This window comes from Bufo bufo, chromosome 11 (assembly GCF_905171765.1).
Source record: "Bufo bufo chromosome 11, aBufBuf1.1, whole genome shotgun sequence".
NCBI classification, from domain to species: Eukaryota; Metazoa; Chordata; class Amphibia; order Anura; family Bufonidae; genus Bufo; species Bufo bufo.
In genome coordinates, this window is record NC_053399.1 from 48798544 (window position 1) to 48820813 (window position 22270).

Sequence of the window (22270 nt, forward strand, 5' to 3'; positions counted from 1 at the left end):
GTTTGCGGCGATCGCCGATGCAGGGGGGGTCACATGACCCCCCTGGCGTTGTGACAGGATGCCCGCTGAATGATTTCAGCGGACATCCTGTTGCGATTAACTCCCGCCACGCTGCAATGCCGTTTTAAAGTTAGGACGTACCGGTACGTCCTGGGTCCTTAAGGACTTGGCAAACATGGCGTACCGGTACGTCCTAAATCCCAAAGGTGTTAAGGACCAGGCCATTTTTTGCAAATCTGACATCTTTCATTTTATGTAGTGATAACTTTAAAACACTTTTACTTATCCAAGCCATTCTGAGATTGTTTTCTCGTCATACATTGTACTTCATATTGTACTTCATGACAGTGGTAAATTTGAGTCAAAATATTTCATTTTTATTCTCAATTTTCAAAAATTCAATTTCTCTGCTTTAAAACAGATAGTGGTACCTCCTAAAATAGCTACTACATTTACATTTCCCATATGTCTACTTCATGTTTGGATCATTTTGTAGATGACATTTTCTTTTTTCTGGGACTTTAGAAGGCTTAGAAGTTTAGAAGCAAATCTTAAAGGGACACTGACAGGCCCAAAAAGCATATTTAGGTATATATATGACAGTACAGGTCTTATAAAGTATATTAGAATCATCTAAGTATCCCCCCTGTCCACCTTATAAATACAGTAAAATGAAGTTTTATAACCTGCTTGAATCGCCTTCAATCTGCCCAAGGGGCGGTGTTTCATCTCAACTTGCGCCCTGCCAGCCTCGCCACAACTTCCGTTTAAAGCGCCGCCCAGCTCATCAATATTCACTTCGCTGGGCGGCTACTCTGAAGCGCTGCTCTGAACTGTGCCCGGCGCATGCGCATAAAGCAGAGGCTGCATCGGCATCGATGCGATCGATGCGGCATCGATGCGATCCCGGCCAGTGAGGGTGCCGGGCGCATGCGCTGAAGATGGCCGGGGACACTAGTAGCCGCCCAGCGAAGTGAATATTGATGAGCTGGGCGCCGCGTTCAAACGGCAGTTGTGGCGAGGCTGGCTGGGCGCAAGTTGAGATGAAACACCGCCCCTTGGGCAGATTGAACCCGATTCAAGCAGGTTATAAAACTTCATTTTACTGTAGTTATAAGGTGGACAGGGGGGATACTTAGATGTTTCTAATACACTTTATAAGACCTGTACTGTCATATATATACCTAAATATGCTTTTTGGGCCTGTCAGTGTCCCTTTAAAATTTTGAAGAAAATTTCCAAAACCCAATTTTTAAGGACCAGTTCAGGTCTGAAGTCACTTTGTGGGGCTTACATAATAAAAACCACCCATAAATGGCCCCATTTTAGAAACTACATCCCTTTAAGGTATTCAAAACTGATTTTACAATTTTTTTTTAACCCTTTAGGTGTTTCACAAGAATTAAAGGAAATGTAAATGAAATTTCAGAATTTCACTTTTTGGCAGATTTTCCATTTTAATCAATTTTTTCCAGTAAGAAAGCAAGGGTTAACCGTCAAACAAAACTCAATATTTATTACCCTGATTCTGTAGTTTACAGAAACACCCCATATGTGGTCGTAAAGTGCTGTACGGGCACACAGCAGGGTGCAGAAGGAAAGGAATGTCATACGGTTTTTGGAAGGCAGATTTCACTGGGATAACTTTAAGTTGCCATGTCATATTTGAAGACCCCCTGATGCACCCCTAGAGTAGAAACTCCAAAAAAAAAGACCCCATCTGACAAAAAAAGATTGTTTTAGCACAGTTTTTATTTAATTTATTCTATAGCGTTCGGGTGAGGGGATGGATCATGTGATATTTTTGTAGAGCCGGTAGTTATGGACTCAGAAATGCCCAATATGTCTAGTTTTCTTTTTTTTTTTTTACTTGAAACTTTATTTAATTTTTTATGAAAAACACTTTTTTATTTATTTATTTATTTACTTTTTTTAACTTTTTTTTTTGTCCCACTCTATGATTTCAACTTCTGGGGTCTGATCCCCTCTGCAATGCATTACAATACAACCTGTATTGGGCTGGATATCACAGGCTTCCGTAGAAGGCAAGTTCCGATGCCTATAGAAGGCACTGGGCTTGTCTTCTCTGCCATCCGGTCCCCGCCACTGCAACGCGGGGACCCGATGGGGAAGCGGAGGGTACTTGTACCCTCCGCGAACCCTCTGCATGCCGCAGTCAGCTTTGACCTCGGCATACCAGCGGTTAACACGCTGGCATCTGTGTTTTCACTGATGCCGGAGTATGCAGCAGGGACTCGGCTGTCAGTGACTGCCGGGTCCGTGCCGCTGATCGGGAGGGCGCAGCTCCGGCACCCACCCGATCAGTCCGCTGTACATGTACTGCACTGGTCCTTAAGGGGTTAAAGAGGTAGCCCAAGAATGACAACTTATTACATAGGTCATAAGTATTTGATCAGTGTGTGTCTAACCAGTGTGTGTCCATTACGAGAACTGGGGTCCCATGTGCCATTTTTGAATGGTGTGTTGTCAAAGGGGTTGTGTTATATTAGAGATTGGTGGCATCACTAGGATATGTCATCAAAGTTGGATAGTTGCTGGTCCCACCTTTGAGACCATCACCTAACTCCAAAACGGGCCTCCAAAGGTGGAGCATGTTCGGTGTACTGTGTAATAATTTCTGTTGGAGTCCTGAAAATAGTCAAATGAGCAGGCTCGGCTATGTTCTGTAGAAACAACTTGAAAGCGCACCGCACAAGTCCATAAACTTATAGAAATTAATGGAGGGTGGCCACGCATGTGCATTCGCTTTCCACTTACTTTGGGTCCCGTTCTGGGTATAGGTGCAGACCTGTACCTATCTGACATTGTCAAATCCTAGTGATATGCCACCAATCTGTAAGATGGAACATCCGCTTTTAAAGGAAACCTGTCATCAACTTTATGCTGATCTCACTGAGGGCAGCATAAAATAGTGACAGAAATGCTGATTTCAGCGGTGTGTCACTCATGAGCTAAAAATAACAAGTTGCTGAGAACCAGCATCTTAATCATTGCATCCCAGGCCTTGAAAAGAGTCAAATCTACCTGAGAAGAGTCCTGGTTATTCATATCTCCTGCTCTCTCGCCCATCTGCTGATGATTGGCAGTTCTCTCCTAGAGAGAAAGGGAGAAAACTAGGTAGAAGACGGTCAGTCATCAGCAGGAGAGCAGGACTTCATGAATAACCAGGACTCTTCTCAGGTGGCCGGGACTCTTTTCCAGGCCCAGTCTGCAATGTTTGTGATGTTGGTTCTTGGCAACCACTTAGTTTTAACTTATAAATGACAGACCGCTGAAATCTACTCACCTGTCTCTTCTTTATTCTGCTCTTAGTATGGACAGCATAAAGTTGATGACAGGTTCCCTTTAAACATGTGCATTGCTGTTTCATTCTAAGTCTACAGGAATGGCAAAAATTGCAGAGTACATCACTTTGCTGTATCCAGCAGTCCAATATTATTTGAATGCATATCTCCTAACGTGAATGCATATGTCTCCTATACACAGGTTATAAATCGTCATTCTGAGACAATCTAAATAGGACAGCATATTCTTGTAACTAGTTATAAACCATTATGTAAATGTCTTTTCAATGCTTATGGCCTGAAATAGCAGTTCTTCTATAGATTATAAATGTGAAGACACTTCTGTGCACATTCCCCTTCTACAGCCCCCATCTTAGTGAGTACAACATATTAACCGGCATTCATAATGTTCATTTCCCGTCTTGTTATAGCCAAAGGTTGTAACACTGAGGTGCAGATTGCAGGCAGCGTTTCGTACAGTAAATTCACCTAGTGCTCAGCTGGGACTTAGCATCTCTTCCATAAGACTTAATATCCATGGAAACTTAGCTACTAGATGTTGCACTCAGATTAAAATGTGGAATTGCTCAGACAACTGAAAGCAGAAAATAAGCCTGCATGCCTGAAATCCGGCAAGTGCCTCATCTAAGCCCCGGCACAATGCATATAGTGGGAGGTTTATGGCTGCTTTGAGTAACGTTATGCAGTACTTAGAAGAATAAAAGCATAGACAAGCAACAATACAATGAGATAATGTTTGCATATTAGCATCCAGGTATTTACATGTGGGATATTATACTTAGTACTGTACACACATGATAACCTAATGAGGAGCATTATGGATTCCCCCCAGCACATGTACACCCATGATTCACAGCTTACCTTCCTCTTAACAAATTTATCCCAGTAATTATTAGGAAAAGACCTAGAAACAGAGTAATAAAATGTCACATTATTCACGCCACCTGCAGCACAGAATCATGATGAAATCACAAAATAGACCCGTGTAATGCCTCAGCGACAGCTGCAGGTCTTAGGGGAGAGCTGCACTACTGAAAGTCATCACAATCAGCAAATATGCCAGCTGCATATACAGCACATATGCATCCAAATGTGCGTTTTCACCAATCCTACAGATTATATATAAGATGTACACATTTTCATCTACTTGCTGTGTGTGTGAAATATATCTTTGTCTCATATAAACTTTCTCTCTGCAGGCTGCCCGTTAAAAGGTAAAGGGCTAAAGAACATAATCACTCCTTAGTGACCAAGCAGTTTTATTTAATTTTTTCATCGTGGCCTTCCAAGAGATTTAACTTTTAATTTTTCGGTCTACAGAGATGTATGTAATTTTTGCATGACAACTTGTATCTTTCATTGTTACCATTCTGGGCTACATAATTTTTTTTATTTGCATTTTATTCATTTTTTTGTTGTGGAGAATAAGCAAAAAGCAGCACTTTTAGCATTGTTTTTTTCCCTGCATTCACAGTATGGGATAATTCAGACGATAACTGTCCAGTGCAGTTCGTTACTGATGCAGTGACACCAAATATGTGGAGGGGATTTTATTTTATTTTTTTTCATTGAAAAGCTGGTGCCCATTTAGCAACAGAACATGGGCGTTTGCCACTGCATAACCCAAATTCAAAATACCATCAACAGCCCTGTATCGACTTAAACGTAAAAAAAGAACCATGTGCACATGGTCGTTTTTTTTTCTGCAGCTGATTTCAAAAACGCTTAAAGGGACACTGTCACCTGGATTTTACTTACTGAGCTAATAACATGACTGTGGCGAAACCAACCTCGCCACTGGGTTTTGGAGAGGCCTGTTTACCAGCCTCTTGCCTCAGGATTATGGCCCATACTAACTTTAAAGGAGAAGACAGACCGGCCGCACAGCTGTCTGTGGAATTGTATTTTGTTATGTGAGGGTACCCAGATAGCTAATTTTATTGTATTTGTGTATTCTGAGTGCCATTCACCTAATGATATGCACTCAGACTTGAGCTATCTAGGATATGTTAAATGTCTGTGTTTGCTGTGGGGGTGTGACATTGTGTGTTTGGGTGGTGATTTCTGTCCTGTTGTCTCCACATGTGTATTGGCGATTTCCCTTTGTCCTGAGAGATAATTGAATTGCTCCTCGGGTGTCTCCAGGGCAGAGAGGAGGAAACCATGATGCATTGTGGGGATGTGTTGTGTCTGTGTATCCTGAGTTGCTACGTATCTGTCCTGTGTCACAGTCTTCCTTCTGGTCCCCTAGGGGCGTGTCCACCAGATGGGGACCTGCATAAATACGGGCGGGTAGCCCTCAATAAAGTGCCTGTTTTATCCTTCATCATGTTGAGGCTGATGTTTGGGTAACTGATCGACGCTGGGGATTGCTATATGCTGGGAGATTTGCTATACTCCCCTGGCTATAACTACTAGCTCTTTTAAGAGCTGTTCCGGCTCTCTGGTTTTAGGAGAGGTTCACCCACTGGAGCCTGGAGCCTTGTCGTAGGTCCAGGGTGGGTAGGAGACGGTGAGACCTCAACCAAGCTTCGTCGGTTCATGGGGTCTGCAGTGCGTACGGTGTCTAGTGGAGTGCTTGGAGTCCTCGGAAAGCACCAGGAGCATCTATCGACGGAGGTACCCGGTCGGGGTGCTAGGAGATCCATTACATTTGGTGGCAAGCAGTGGGATGGCATCCTAGTGTGAGGAGAAGCAGCTCGGAGACACCGTTCGTGGAGTATATTGAGGGCAACACTAGTATCCGTACAGCGCCCCTGGCTACAGCAGGATGGAATCGGCTAGTCTTCAGACAGCGTTCTATGACGATGAGGAGGAGGCAGCCGCAGACTACAGGGATGCAGACAGAAAGGAAGTCTGGTATGATGCCCTGAAAAATGCCCAGCGGCGGCGAGGTGAGAGTCTCCCCAGTTTTGAGGGGCAGCTACAGAAGCGTGTGGCAAAGCGGATGGGTCTCTTGGGAGAGCAGCCACTGGATGACTGGGTAACAGTGCTCCAGAGCCTGGTATGTAAGGAGCTTTGGCTAGAGGACGCTTACCAGGCCCTAAGGTGGCATGTCATTCAACATTCCCCCTGGGCAGCTGAGCATGTCAAGCCAGAGGGAGAAGAGTTTTATGGTCCGGGCTTGTTATGGGAGTCCTTTGCAGAGCCTGACTTCGGGAGCCCTGCACAGTCCAGACTTCAGAACATCTTCTACGAGAGGGAGGCTAGGCTGGATTGGGATGACCCCCATGAGGTAGAGAAAGACCTGGCTCACCTAGCAACCCTGGAGTGGGAACTGGAGCAGGACTACCGAGATCTCTTCCACTCCATTGAGAGGGCTCAGCGAGAGAGCAGAGTGTCAGACCCAGGTCCAGAGCCCTTCAGCTGGAAGGATATTGTGGAGGTGTTCTGTGAAGACCCGACTGAAGTATCCCCTGCTTCAGTACCAGCTACAGAGGTAGGGGACCTCATAGACTGGTCCTGGGGGGAAACCCATATGGCAGGTGGAGATGGGACCGAGATCTCTCCACCGGCCCTACAGGGATGCTGGGTAGTTGGCCCAGATCCCCAACGGCAGCCGGAGTTTCAGGGAGTAGGGACAGTTGGTCCTGCTCCCCAGCGGCAGTATGTTTTGCAGGGAGAGGAGAGCATCGTCTCCATTCCCCAGCGGCAGTGTGTTGTAAAGAGAGAAGAGACAACCAATCTCTCTCCCCAACCACAGGGGGACAGCACCCCTAACTCCGATGGTGCAGATGGGACCGCGGTCTCTGCACCAGGCCTACCGGGATGCTGGACGGCCGGTTCAGATCCCCCACCAACCCTGCAGGAATGCCAGGAGGAGGAGGTAAGCGATTCCTCCTCTCCACAGCCGATCTACAACAAGGTCCTGGGGATGGATTCCCTGACCACATCCCAGCTGAAGAGCTGGCATCTGGGCAGAGCGCAGTCGGCCTCTGCCCTCCCCTATCCTCTTATCCAGAGCCTGACTCCCCACAGGCTACCCCAGCAGAAGAGCTGGCATCTGGGCAGAGCGCAGTCAGCCTCTGCCCTCCCCTATCCTCTTCTCCAGAGGCTGACTTTCCACAGGCTACCCCAGCGGCAGAGCTGGCATCTGGGCAGAGCGCAGTCGGCCTCTGCCCTCCCCTATCCTCTTCTCCAGAGCCGGACATCCCACAGGCTACCCCAGCGGAAGCACTGGCATCTGGGCAGAGCGCAGTTGGCCTCTGCCCTCCCCTATCCCCTTCTCCAGAGCCGGACTTCCCACAGGCTACCCCAGCGGAAGAGCTGGCATCGGGGCAGAGCGCAGTCAGCCTCTGCCCACCAAGTACCTACAGCTCCAAGCTAGAGAGCAACAAGGAAGCAAGGAGTAGCATATGCCCACTCAACAGCTTGGGACATACAGAACAGAGCCAGGCCCCAAGATTCAACAGGTTCCGTATTGGGTTGTCGTTGGACTGCCAGACTAACTTAGGTACTGACCGTGAGGTCAGGTATCTGGTTAGTCTTCCCTGGGAGGGGGAGATGTGTTGCGAAACCAACCTCGCCACTGGGTTTTGGAGAGGCCTGTTTACAAGCCTCTTGCCTCAGGATTATGGCCCATACTAACTTTAAAGGAGAAGACAGACCGGCCTCACAGCTGTCTGTGGAATTGTATTTTGTTATGTGAGGGTACCCAGATAGCTAATTTTATTGTATTTGTGTATTCTGAGTGCCATTCACCTAATGATATGCACTCAGACTTGAGCTATCTAGGATATGTTAAATGTCTGTGTTTGCGGTGGGGGTGTGACATTGTGTGTTTGGGTGGTGATTTCTGTCCTGTTGTCTCCACATGTGTATTGGCGATTTCCTTTTGTCCTGAGAGATAATTGAATTGCTCCTCGGGTGTCTCCAGGGCAGAGAGGAGGAAACCATGATGCATTGTGGGGATGTGTTGTGTCTGTGTATCCTGAGTTGCTACGTATCTGTCCTGTGTCACAGTCTTCCTTCTGGTCCCCTAGGGGCGTGTCCACCAGATGGGGCGTGTCCACCAGATGGGGACCTGCATAAATCCTTCATCATGTTGAGGCTGGTGTTTGGGTAACTGATCGACACTGGGGGATTGCTATACGCTGAGAGATTTGCTGTACTCCCCTGGCTATAACTACTAGCTCTTTTAAGAGCTGTTCCGGCTCTCTGGTTTTAGGAGAGGTTCACCCACTGGAGCCTGGAGCCTTGTCGTAGGTCCAGGGTGGGTAGGAGACGGTGAGACCTCAACCAAGCTTTGGCGGTTCGTGGGGTCTGCAGTGCGTACGGTGTCAAGTGGAGTGCTTGGAGTCCTCGGAAAGCACTAGGAGCATCCATTCAACGGAGGTACCCGGTCGGGGTGCTAGGAGATCCGTTATAATGACCACATCAGTCTCCACGATTTACATTAAAATATACTAGTATTACTGCCCTGTGTCTTTTATTTTGTCTATAAAATTGGTTTTATTAATATGCAAAGTACCTCAATAAGGAGCCCAAGGGGACGTCCCTCCGGCAGTTGGAGCCCAGCCACGCCCATTACTTTGGGGCCCAGCACCGCCCTACTGCTAATTTATTCACTCCTCTTCGCCGACGTCATGTTTGTGCAGCGCCCGTAATCCAGCGCATGCTCCCTGGATAGGAAGAGTAGAGCGGTGTGACTTGCCGGGCGGACGGAGGAGCAGGAGCGGCGAAGCTGGCGCATGCGCAATGACTTCTGTGAGGCCAATGCCAGGACACGGCGCGGGCGCTGACATGTATATCCAGGGCGCATGCACGGGATTATGGGCGCTGCACAAACATGACGTTGACGAAGAGGAGTGAATAAATTAGCAGTGGGGCGGTGCTGGGCTCCGAAGTAATGGGCGCAGCTGGGCTCCAACTGCCGGAGGGACTTCCTCTTGGGCTCCTTATTGAGGTACTTTGCATATTAATAAAACCGATTTTATAGACAAAGTAAAAGACACAGGGCAGTAATACTAGTATATTTTAATGTAAATAGTGAAGTAAGTAAAATCCAGGTGACAGTGTCCCTTTAAAAAATGGCAGATTTGATTGTGGTTTCCATAGAAGTCAATGAAAAGAAGGGCAAAATACATCGAAGAGCAGGAGGCTGTTTTCAGTTGCTAATTACACTGCTGATCTACCACTAATTTTTCTGCTACTTTTCAGTCATCAGGACATAGCCTCAAATAGACAGGGACTCTTGGTGAAAAACCACAGTAAAACACTTGGTAAAATAGATTTTATACAGTATATAAGGAGTTTTACTAGAGGTCCCTTTAGAGACCATTTTTTTTTTAAATAAATTTACACAAAATACACTAATAAAGTATATTACAAACTTTTTAAAGATCACTGTCCCTGAAATATAACCCCTCTCAGAGAATTTCTACTCTTGCCTCAAAGTTGCTTAATTTGCATCTTTTTTATCTGCCAACCATATGTTCTGGTAAAGATTTAACACCGGTTACACTGTTTTAGGGAGTCCGTCAGATACCCTAATGAATAATTATTTGATACTGCTGTTTGCCTGGTAAAGGTCCAATGCGCTGAGACCAATGCACAGTGTGAAGAAGAAGCGGTGGGAGACTCTTCCTAGCTTGGAGAAGAGATTTCCTACTCAGATTCCTGGTGACTCTATGGTGCACCTTATTGCTATCCTTCTCCTAATGTGACAGAAAATAAAATGTAACTTATGAAACATGGATAGTACAGGTGTATCAGTGCGGAATCTGTCCTTTAAAGGGTCACTAACTTTTCACCAAACTTTTGACATGTCAAAAGAGACTGTCACGGCCATGGTCATGGCCGTGACTCCTTTACCGCATGCGGTTGCCTGCGGTCTGGTTTAGTTGTTCAACCACAGGTGAGGGCCGCTAGTGTGTAGCCTCACTTGTGGTTGCCGCGGGCAACAAGTAGTTGGGTATTGTCGCAGTAGAGCAGCCTGAGCTGGTGCTAGGTAGCTTGCGGCAATGTGCATGCGGTTGCACCTAGCAACCTCTCTGTTAGGTGTGTGTGTGTATGTTATGCACTTTGTATGTCTGGTGTGCACTAGGTTTATGTTAGGTGTGCACTGTGACACTTCCCTTCACTGTGGCTGCCCGTGGCAACGTTTGGTATGTGTACATGTGGTGGCAGTGTCTCGGCCTTCTGGCTGACTCCCAGGACATGGTCGCCACCCATGTCGTTGCCTGCGGTAACAGCTACAGTGTGATGTGCATTTGGACACTTCCCCTTTAAGTGGTTTCACTCCCTGTTAGTGTTGGAAGGGTTAATTCCCTCTCCTGTGTGTGTCTGTGTGGGTGTGGCCACTTTGGGTTATAAAGCCTCTTTGGAGATCTGAAGCTGAGGGGTTCTTCAGCCATGCTTTGCTGGAGAAACCCTCCTGGTATTTCCATCTGCCAGTGGGGGCCACTCTTGTGGTCATAAACAAATTGTCATGTATTGTTTATACACGATGTTATGAGGATGTGTTTGTGTGTCATGTCTATTCTTTGCAGCGTATGGTTTCCTGGTGTCCTGTGTGGTGTGTGTGCTCTGTCGTTTGTGTTTGTGGTCAGCAGCATTGATACTTGGGTCCCAGGCCCTGTGTCTGTGGCAGGTGGGTGTTAGTACTAGTTGCACTTACCTGCCATTGCCATATGCCTGTTTCCGTTTCCCCTGTCTTTATAGTTTGGCCATCTTTAGACTCCTGTTTCTCCATGTCCAGGAGAAACAGGTAGTCTACCCAGCTCCTAGCGTAGGGACCGGCGGAGGGCAAGTAGGGACCCGAGGTTCCAGAGCATGAGTCCTCCTACCTTCAAGGTCGGCTCATGTCGCTAGGAGTTAGGGTCAGATTAGGGGGGCAATAGGAGGTGACCTGCTCCCTAGTTCTGTGGTTCTGGCCAAGACGTGACTACCATCCGCTGTCATCGCACGGCTGAGGGTTTTCCCCATCCTCAGCCGTGATAGAGACATCGCAAAAGTTTGGATCGGTTGTTGGTCTCAGTGCCAAGATCCTCACCAATCCCTAGTTGGGGAGAGAAGCACATATATCCTCACTGTACAAGACAGTCTCCTTAAAAGTCTAGCATGGGCCCATGTCGATTATGTCCTCAGCAGCGAGGTGAGAGAGCACAATATGCGTGTGTTCTCCCCTCATTCAAGGGATCGTGGGGGTCTCAGCACTCAGCACTCACCCACAGATATAAACTTTCAAAATGTCTTTATGACATATCAAAAGTTTTGTGAAAAGATAGTGACTCTTTATATTATAAGTAGGGATGAGCGAATTTACTTCAGATGAAACATCTGAAGCTGATTCGCATAAAACGTTGTATTGGCTCCGAAGAGCTGATGTTATTGCACTGTAAAAAAACAATTCCCGAAGTGGTACCTCACGAGACTTTGTGAAGCAATAACTTCGGCTCATCGGAGCCAATACATTCTAATACTGTACGGAGCTCCTGCTCCGTACAGTATTAGAACAAATTTTTATGCGAATCGACTTTGAATGTTTCATTTGAAGTCGATTCGCTCATCCCTAATTATAAGCATTTCCTTTATCATAGTGACAGAAAAGCTAATTTTAGCAGTCTGGCACTTTATTTGAGAAAGTGCTGTAGTTTTGGAGAACTTTAAATCTATTCGTTGTAGTGTGAAGCCAGCGCTATAAGGCAGTGGTTTGATGTATCTTCCCACTCACCAGCTGAGAAGTTTCTTCTTCTAAAGCCGCTTTCATACAGTGTTTGGTCAGTGATTTCCACAGAGGTAAGGTACAATGGAAAGATTTGCACCTGTTCTGTTTTTTTAACCCACACCTAGTTTTCACAGAAATCACTGATCAAACACTGACTGTGTGAAAGCAGCCTTGAGAAATCTGTCCATCAAAAAAGGTGGTGCTGCCCACATCTTATGAATACTGAGGACTCTTGCCTCTCAGAGATAGTTTAATCATTCCAGCACATGGCTTTGTTCTCCAGAACTACAGCACGTTTACACATAATTGACAGACAGATGAAATCGGCGTCTCAGTCACTACTTGATTCTGCCATTAGAGAGGGCAGCATAAAGGGACTGATAGGCTACCTTAAATATGTTTACCTGCAGTTATGATATCAAAGTAGAACTACTTGCATTGACAGAATTCTACATCTGTAGACACCACAGAGAATAGATCAGAAGAATAAAAGCTGGATTTCTTACGGAGTATTTATAACAAGACGATCCCACTGCCCTTTGATGTCATCATCTGAGGGTTGCTCTGTAATATACAGACCGTCAAACTCCACATTGCGAGCAATTTCCTTCTCTCGTTTAAATACCACAAGAGGAACCTTTGGGGAGATAACAGTCAAATTAAAATCCAGGTACCTGCATTATCAATTCACACCTTTCAAGAGAACCAGATAGGTATGAATACATAGGTCTATCACTATAGTGACTTAGCTGCATTTCATTCCTGTATTCCCTAGGAATAAAGAGGTTTTGATTGCAAATGAATCCCAAAGAAAATGTCATTGTTATGTATATGCTGGTATTCAAACATTAATAATCATCTCTGTCCTTCAGGTTTGCAGGAATAATCCTTTCTCTATAGGGATTAAGTTTGTGTAGGAGCCACAGATTGTAGCGTTGAACATGATCATCCTCTTTTACGTATATGAGAAAAAGGAGAAATCATGTTGAGGGTGCACACTCGAGGAAAAAATCTGCAGAATTAACCTTCACTATCTAACCCTTATATGGCCTAATTGTCGTCCAGCCTTATCAGAGTATATATGTGATAAAAATATTTCCTATCTTTGATAAGGAGACCATGAAGAACAATGACAATAATATATTGCACTAGGTGTCTCAGTCGGGCAGAAAATAGACTATAAGTACTATGTGAGATAATTGTGGCAGAGAAGAAGCAAATATGAACTGCTGGTGGTTACAGGGGCAGACATACCATAGGGGCCTTCCGGACATGTTGCCTCACCACCATTATAGAAAGATAATAACAGCTCTTCCTACCATGTAATAGATTACACTTTGGTAATGATCTCTGTGGCTCACAATTCTTGCTGGACTGTGATCCAGCTTAGAAATTGAAGAACGTGAGTTCTAACATGCTCACCCTGTTTAAACAAATTGGTGGATGGGAAGAGGCCACCATGTGGTCTTCCCTGGGTGACACTTTAACTATCATACAGCACTTTTGCCCTATACATATACATGGATAAAATTGATAGTGTGAATAGGCTGCATCACTGACATTTGCTTGCTACAAACATCTAAGTCCTGAAGGCTGACCTTCTGTTTCTTCTTATGAAAAATGTAAAGTAAGGTGCATGGATAGCAAATGAGAAATTTGTATCACTTAGTGAATTGCTACTAGAATTCAAGAAGAGCACAAACCAAACTTATTGTTGTTAAAGGGGGTTTTATCATCTTGGACATTGGTGGCATATTGCTAGGATATGTCACAAATGTCATATCCCAGAAGTGAGACCCACACCAATCTCCAGACAGGCCCCCAAAAGTGAAGGAGAGTGCATTGCATGAACGGTGTGCTCCACATTCATTTCTATAGGAGTTTGCACTTTTTGGAAGTCCCACAAAAATAATTGGAGAGTGCACCATGCAACACTGTCACCTCTCCATTCACTTCTATGAGACACAAGTGAGCAAGAGCTTGGTTATTTTTGGAACTTCCATCGAAATGAATGCAGGGTGGCTGCACCTGCATGGCTGCCCTCCATTCACTTTGGGGGTCCTGTTCTGGAGATAGGAGTGAGTCCCAGAGGTGGGATGCGCACGTATATGACATTAGTGGTATATGCTAACGATATGCCACCAATGTCTGAGGTGAGACAACTCCTTTAAATCATTAACCTAGCCGGTAATAAAGTAGTATTTTTTATGTTCTATAATGGTGAAGAATAATCCTCTACAGACTATAATCCTCTAGCCATACATTTCTGAAGAACGGGTGATGGTTCAAGAGAAAAGCTATTGTATGAATAGAAACTGATTTCTTCCATTGCATAGTGAAACAAGATTTTTGTCATGCACTCAGAATGCTGCACACCTTAAGACAGTAGTATCCAATAACACAGAGGAAAGAGATGATGGTGTGAATAATAGCCAAGATGCGTAATGTTGGAGCCATATAGCCTGTGTTTTCTTGCAGGACAAAATAAACAGCTCCTTCTTCTGCGTCTTCCTCATCTTCTTGGTACGTGTTCCATATGTTGGAATCATGATCAGTGTCTTCAGTTGAGGCGGGTTCCTCTGTGACCTAAGAAAAAAATGTATGAAGTACAGTAGCTTTTAATAGACATACATCCATTATTAAACTATCCATACTGTGGTCCTCCTATGTAAGTTCTATACATCAAGACTAATAAAACATTCACATTGTTTACATTGCCAACAACCTAACAAGGCGAAATAAGAGTTTCTTGTACTAACATTTCTTGAGACGTTCATCTATTAACTATGAATCTCGGATGAGGTCAGTACGAAGAAAGTACAGAAACTACAAATACATTTTGTCTTTTCACTGTTTAACCTTCCTACCACATAGACGGCAGCAGAGCAACATAATGAGGAGCTTGTGGGCTGACTGAGGCACAAGAAAGCGAAGCAGAGCTGCAGTGTGAGACTGACGATGAAAGCTTGTCTTGAGAAGAGACACTGAGAGTCGGTCTTCAAAGAAAGACTTCCTCATAAGAGGACAATAGATCCAGCAATGGAAGAAAAGAATCTATTTGTAAAGTACTTTGACTAAAGAAGACCACTCTGATAAAGAACACAAAATGGTATCATACTGAAAGCATTACCTTGTAGAACAATAGAATAAAGTTAATGGCAAATGCCACAAACAGAGCGAGGAATCGTAGATTGTAGAAATTTCTGGCCAGGTAATTCTGAAAAGAAGAGAAGAAAAATAAATATTAAAGCATTTTTGTGTCTTAGATCTATATTTAGTTATAAAGAATATGCTTGACTGTAGTCTCTCTGGGGAGATCTGTTCATTTTCCACTTCAGTTTAAACCTTTAAATGATTATCAATTGTAAAAATTTCATTTCTATCTTCATCTTAGCCAAGTAACTTTTTCTTCTCTCAAGAGGCAAAAAAGGGTAATTTAAAAGAAGATGGATCATTTCTGAAACACTGTGACATTGCACAAGTAGGGCAAAGCATAGTGAATATAAGACTTAGCAAGTCTGTCATGCATGGAATGTAAAGAAAAAATATGGGTCACTGTGCCTATATTCTGGATAGATATATTCTGGATATATTGCCTTCTGGATAGCCCCAGGCTCATCCTTTAAAACATTCCTAAGGCCCCCTTCACACGGGCGTCGCGGGTGAGGGCCGGATACGTTCAGGGTGCATTACGGGAAACCCACGCGAGTAGGCACGCAATTGCAGTCAGTTTTGTCTGTGATTTGCGTTCTGATGTTCAGTTCTTTTCTGCGCGAGTGCAATGCATTTTGCACGTGCGTGAGAAAAAACTGAATGTGGTACCCAGACCCGAACCCGGACTTCTTCACTGAAGTTTGGTATCGGTGTTCTGTAGATTTTATTTTTTTCCATTATAACATGGTTATAATGGAAAATAACTGCATTATTTAATACAGAATGCTAAGTATAATTGAAAGTTAAAAATTTATGAAAACATAACTCACCTCATCCACTTGATCGTGCAGCAGGTATAGTCTTCTTTCTTCTTCTTTTAGGACCTGCAAAAGGACCTTTGACGTAATCTCGCTCATCACGTGGTGAGCGTGGTGACGTCAGCGCAGGTCCTGCTGAATGAAGATAGAAGGATTAGGTCATCAAAGGTCCTTTTGCAGGTCCTTAAAGAAAAGAAAGAAGACAATGCCGGCTGCGCGATCAAGTGGATGAGGTGAGTTAATTTTTTTTATTTTTTAACCCCTCAAGGCACATTTTGCTAAGCATTCTGTATTAAGAATGCTATGATTTTCCCTTATAACAATGTTATAAGGGAAAATAATACAGTGAATAGACTTTAATGGGGTTCGGGGTTGCTCATCCCTATCATCTCCTAGCAACCATGCGTGAAAATTGCACCACATTCGCACTTGTTTGCGGATGCTTGTGATTTTCACGCAGCCCCATTCATTTCTATGGGGCCTGCGTTGCCTGAAAAACGCAGAATATAGAACATCCTGCAATTTTCACGCAACACACACAAGTGATGCGTGAAAATCATCACTCATCTGCGCAGCACCATTGAAGTGAATGGGTCCGGATTCAGTGCGGGTGCAATGCGTTCACCTCACGCATTGCACCCGCGTGGAATTCTCACCCGTGTGAAAGGGGCCTTAGTCTTCAGCTATTTAATGACACCCACTTAGTTTTCCTTTAATAGAAAGCATCACCTTATCCTTTATACTATTTAAAACCATGTTGAAATACTGTATATTCTTTTTATACTGTAGTTTTATATTCTGATAAAAAATGTACCATCTTCTTTACATGACAGTGGGGCAGCCATCTTGCCTGAGCTATGGCCAGCTGTTCACAGATTTTCTTTACAGCTGGCACATGTACATAAGAACGAATTAAAGAATGACTTTTTGACTTCTATGGGAGAGTGTTGTGGACATGCTTTATGACCTATGTAAAGCCTGCCATGCACCCCCCACCCCCAAAAAGTCTCTCTTTCATTTACCATGATTTCTATACTCCTAAGAAAGGAGCTGGTGTGTTCATAGTAAGTGCTCATTGCAAGGGGTATATACCATCCAGGGGCGGAAATACCGCTGAAGTGACAGCTATGAGGCATGAGCTTTGCCTGCCAGTACACACACACCTGGGCCATAATGGATGACAAACACATCTGCCGGATGTTCTGTCTGTAATCCATTATGGCCTCGGCCTCATTTCCCGGCCAGTGCTCTCCTCAGCAGCAGGCGCACTGCAGTGATATTATCGCACTTGTGCTGGGCTGAATAGGAGAGCGCACAGGCCAGGGATCATTCTCCTGCCTGTGTGGTCTCCTGCTCATCTCAGCAAGTTTGATGACGCCGCCACATTTCGTTTGCTCGTGGGGAGAGCTTGAGGTGCTCTGTTCATTAGAGGAATGGGGCTCAGTGAGTGCTACCTTTTTTTATTTTGTTATCACTTCAGGGCTTTCACTACTCTAAGGGAGGCAGCACAACTGTAAGAGGCACAAAAAGGCCAGCACTACTGTAAGGGGGGTACTAAGGGGGCATAACTACTGTGTTGGGGCACTAAGACAGCATTCTACTGTGTCGACAGTAAGGGAACATTATTACTGTGTGGGGCATTAAGGGGGCTTCAGTACTGTGAAGGTGGCATTTAAGGGAGCATTACAACTGTGAGAGTGGGTGGAGAATTGTATGGCAAGTGTTGGTGGTCTTGACTTGCCATGGGAGGGGGGACTTCAAAAATTTTCTATGAGGCCCAGCCTTTTCTAGTTACAAACCTCACAAGACTATAGTATTCAAATGATAAAGGGACTGATCAGGGGACCAGGGAAAGGCACATGGTACCCTCGAATAACGATGTAAGCTACAGTTGGTTACTGTGCATTTCTCTACAGTCATGGCTGCTTCATACATGACCATGCTGCTCCTTCCCTTTGTCCTGCTCTGTATATTAGCTGTCAAAACATCTACTGTACCAGCCACGGTAAAGACTCACAAGTCTATATATGACTCACCCGTGAGCATTACGCTAAAAAAGGTGAAAGACTGAAACAAGACAAGCTTTCTCAGCAAGAGAAGAGTCTGGAGACTTAATATCATGATCTACCAGTCCCTGCTCTGAGGTCTTTCAGCAGATTTCAATCTATCCAGTTCTGCTCTGAAATCTAATATGTATACTTACTAGTGTTGAGCGAAAAAATGGCGGTTAAAAAATAAATATCTCATCCTTTAAAAAACGCAAAGAGGCTGTCGCGAACATCTTAATTGCAGAAACCGAGATTTTGCGCAGTTTCTTCAAGATGGCTGCAAGAGCCTCTCCACAAGCAAATGGATAAGGTGAGTATTTCCTAATTTTGTACCCTGATTAAACCCTGAAAGGCCTAAATTGTAGCCTCAGATGCCGTGATCAGTGATGAACGCGGCATCTGAGGGGTTCAATGACGGGAGCAGAGTGTTAACCGTTCCCTGTTATTGTACCTGCTACATACAAAGGAATGCGCTTCATGACAAATAATTAGTCACAAATTGAATTTGTTTGTGAAATTCATTGAAGCAGCCAGATTTTTCATAACTTCGCTCATCTCTAATACTTACTTTTATGTCTTACTTTTTAAATATTTCCCATTCTCCCAGCTGAAACTCAAAGGGACACTACCATAATTTTTTTTTATCACATATTACAGTAATAATTATTATTTAATTTTTTAAATTTTTTTTTACAAAAAAACAGGTGGTTGATTTTTAGGACATACATTTTTGAAGTCACACCATTCCTGTCTAGGCTTTTTAACTTCCTTCTTTGTGTAGAGTTTTAGCACGGCAGGCAGGCTTGACTTTTTTATGAAGGCCAGTCACTGTGGGCAGATAGAACCTGCCGTAGAGCATCAAGCATTAGGATTTGGTGTGCAACACAAAACATGTTTACGACATGTCTGCAACTTACTGTCGCACGACTATTTTAGAGCTGTGATTTTGGTCTGAAAACACAGGCAAGTCATAGGTGAATTACGTGTCACTTGCGATTTACATTAAGCCAATGGAGCAAAAGTCATGTGTGACGTGAAACACTAAATCAGACATGTCTGGATTTTTTGTGACAATCGTGTTGCATTGTGACACCATTGACAAACATTATGTGAAGTGTCATTGAGTGGCTGAACCCTTACACTGATATAGATGCCAACAGAAGAGCATTGCACTTATCCAGGCTTATCAAGAGAACAATACAGCTATCATACTGTCAGCACCACAAAAGGTTGTGTTATTGCAGCTTTTCCCCATTTACCACACTTGCCCGGAGCTGAAATACCAGAACCAACCCACGGACATATGTGCCTCTGTTTTTGAGGGTAAGCGGCCCAGTTTTTCAATCCTGGACAACTGTAACACCCAGCTCCATTCCTCATACGTCACTGTATTGTATACAGTTGTGTTCAAAATAATAGCAGTGTGTTTAAAAAAGTGAATAAAACTCAAAATCCTTCTAATAGCTTTTATTTCCATACACACAAATGCATTGGCAACGCCACACATTCTATTCCAAATCAAAACATGAAGAAAAATTTATCAAATTTGTGTTGTTCCTCTAAAAAAAAATATGGAAGAAAAGTGATTAGACTGTTCAAAAAAAAAATAGCAGTGTTTGTATTCCTCTTTACAAACTCAAACATTCACTATATAAACTGAAAAATGTCTGAAGATTTTGCTTTCCTTTGAATCACTTAACTAATATTTAGTTGTATAACCTCTGTACATCTGTGTTACATGGAGTCAACCACCTTCTGGCCCCTGTGAACAGGTATTCCAGCCCAGGATGATTGGACTACATTCCACAGTTCTTCTCTATTTCTTGGTTTTGCCTCAGAAACTGCATTTTTTATGTCACCCCACAAGTTTTCTATTGGATTAAGATCCGGGGATTGGGCTGACCACTCCATAACGTCAATCTTGTTGGTCTGGAACCAAGATGTTGCACGTTTACTGATGTGTTTGGGGTCGTTGTCTTGTTGGAACACCCATTTCAAGGGCATTTCCTCTTCAGCAAAAGGCAGCATGACCTCTTCAAGTATTCTGATGTATTCAAACTGATCCATGATCCCTGGTATGTGATAAATAGGCCCAACTCCGTAGTATGAGAAACATCCCCATATCATGATGCTTGTGCCGCCATTCTTCACTGTCTTCATAGTGTACTGTGGCTTAAATTCAGTGTTTGGGGGTCGTCTGACAAACTGTCTCCGGCCACTAGACCCAAAAAGAACATCTTACTTTCATCGGTCCACAAAATGTCTCTTTAGGCCGTCAATGTGATCTTTGGCAAATTGTAACCTCTTGTCTTTTTTTCAACAGTGGGACTTTGCGGGGGCTTCTTGCAGATAGCTGGGCTTCACATAGGCGTCTTCTAATTGTAACAGTACTCACAGGTAACTTTAGACCTTCTTTGATCTTCCTGGAGCTGATTGATGGCTGAGTCCTTGCCATTTTGGCTATTTTTCTATCCATCTGAATGCTAGTTTTTCGCTTTCTTCCATGTCTTTCTGGTTTTGGTTTCCATTTTAAAGCATTTGTGATCATTTTAGCTGAGCAGCCTATCATTTTCTGCACTTCTTTATATGTTTTCCCCTCTCCAATTAACTTTTTAATCAAAATACGCTGTTCTTCTGAACAATGTCTGGAACGACCCATTTTCCTCAGAATTTCAGAGAGAAAAATGCACTGTAACCAGCATGTAGAACATTTGCTGCCTTCCTTTTTTTAAATAAGGCCAATAATTGCCACCTGTTTTTCAAAGAATGAATGACCTCACTAATTGAACTCCACACTGCTATTATTTTGAACATGCCCCTTTCAATAAGTGATTGAATTACACAGAATCAGCAGCATGCATGTCATGACTGTTGGGTATGTTGGATTTCTATTACTCTACTACACCTGCTAGTAAATTATTTGCCATGTAGAAATATCATTTCTACCAAAAACAGTGATTGATAGGGTTAGTGATGTCTGAGTGCTATTATTTTGAACACAACTGTACATGTCAAATACAAATTGATTAGAGCAACACTACAGAAAATTTATCAAAACAAGTCCAATAGAAAATTGGAGTAGCTGCCTTTTGACAACCATCTCTCACATTTCAGAAGCCCTTTTGAACATGATAGGAGCACTCTGATGGGTTTCTATGGGCGGCTCCTGTTCTTTTAGTCTGCACCACTTTGAATCAATATACCTATATCTTTATCATTGAAAGTAAGAGCACTTACCAGCATTTTGGTCTGATTAATCTCCAGTCCTGCCAAGAAATTAGCCATAAATGCTTCAGGCTCCTCTTTCTTCTGGCCTCGTCTCCTCCTCCTCTTTGGCCCCTCTTTACTTTCCAAAAATTCAGACTGTTCTTCAGCTTTAGCTTTATCCTTTTTTTCACCATCTTCCATGCTAAAAACGACCAATGACTCTTCTCAGTAAATGACTGACAACCTTTTAAGTCACTAAAACGATCATTGTCTAATTTTCTATCTAACATGCTGTTAGTGTGGCCACTTTCATAACCCCCAAAATGATGACGACATGCCCGGGACAGTGAGGCACAATACTGCAACACACAGAATGGAAACCATAATTTATTATGCTAGAAATCTATTAGATAAACCATTGTTATACTTACCAAACATGGTGCCTACTTGCAATATTTAAAGGGGCTGTGTCACTTCAGCAAATAGCATTTATTATGTAGATAAAGTTAATACAAGGAACTTACTAATGTATTGTGATTGTCCATATTGCCTCCTTTGCTGACGATTCATTTTTCTATCACATTATACACTGCTTGTTTCCAGAGGTTATGACCCCTTGTAATCCAGCAATGGTGGTTATGCTTGCACCCTATTAAAAAAAAAGCAATCTATAGTGTGCAATCACGGCCACTGCTGATAGATTGCAGGGTGGTCATAACCATCGAAACGAGCAGTGTATAATGTGATGGAAAAATGAATCCAGCCAGCAAAGGAGGCAATATGGACAATCACAATACATTAGTAAGTGCCTTTTATTAACTACATGATAAATGCCACTTGCTGAAGTGACCTAACCCCTTTATCTGCTTTCCTCACTGCCTCCAAGAAATTGCTATTGCCCAGGAATTATTACAGTGCTAGTTATGGGACTCCCAAACATTACTGGCTACAGGGCCCCCATACATTACTGGTTACAGGACCCCCACACAGTTCGGGTTACAGGACACCATACAGTACTGGTTACAAACCCCCGTACATTACAGGCTACAA

At 43.7% G+C, this 22270-nt stretch overlaps 1 protein-coding gene across 1 annotated transcript in view; it reads right to left on the bottom strand.

Moving 5' to 3' along the window:
• The window catches only part of RYR3 (ryanodine receptor 3), a 734312-nt gene that overhangs the window by 40321 nt on the left and 671721 nt on the right, over positions 1 to 22270 (bottom strand). The window contains exons 92-96 of the mRNA XM_040412592.1: positions 21251 to 21422; positions 15125 to 15211; positions 14371 to 14580; positions 12501 to 12631; positions 4188 to 4230 (exon numbers count right to left, since the gene is read on the bottom strand). Coding sequence (XP_040268526.1) covers positions 4188 to 4230; positions 12501 to 12631; positions 14371 to 14580; positions 15125 to 15211; positions 21251 to 21422 — 643 coding nt within the window. The remainder of the gene's footprint in view (positions 1 to 4187; positions 4231 to 12500; positions 12632 to 14370; positions 14581 to 15124; positions 15212 to 21250; positions 21423 to 22270) is intronic.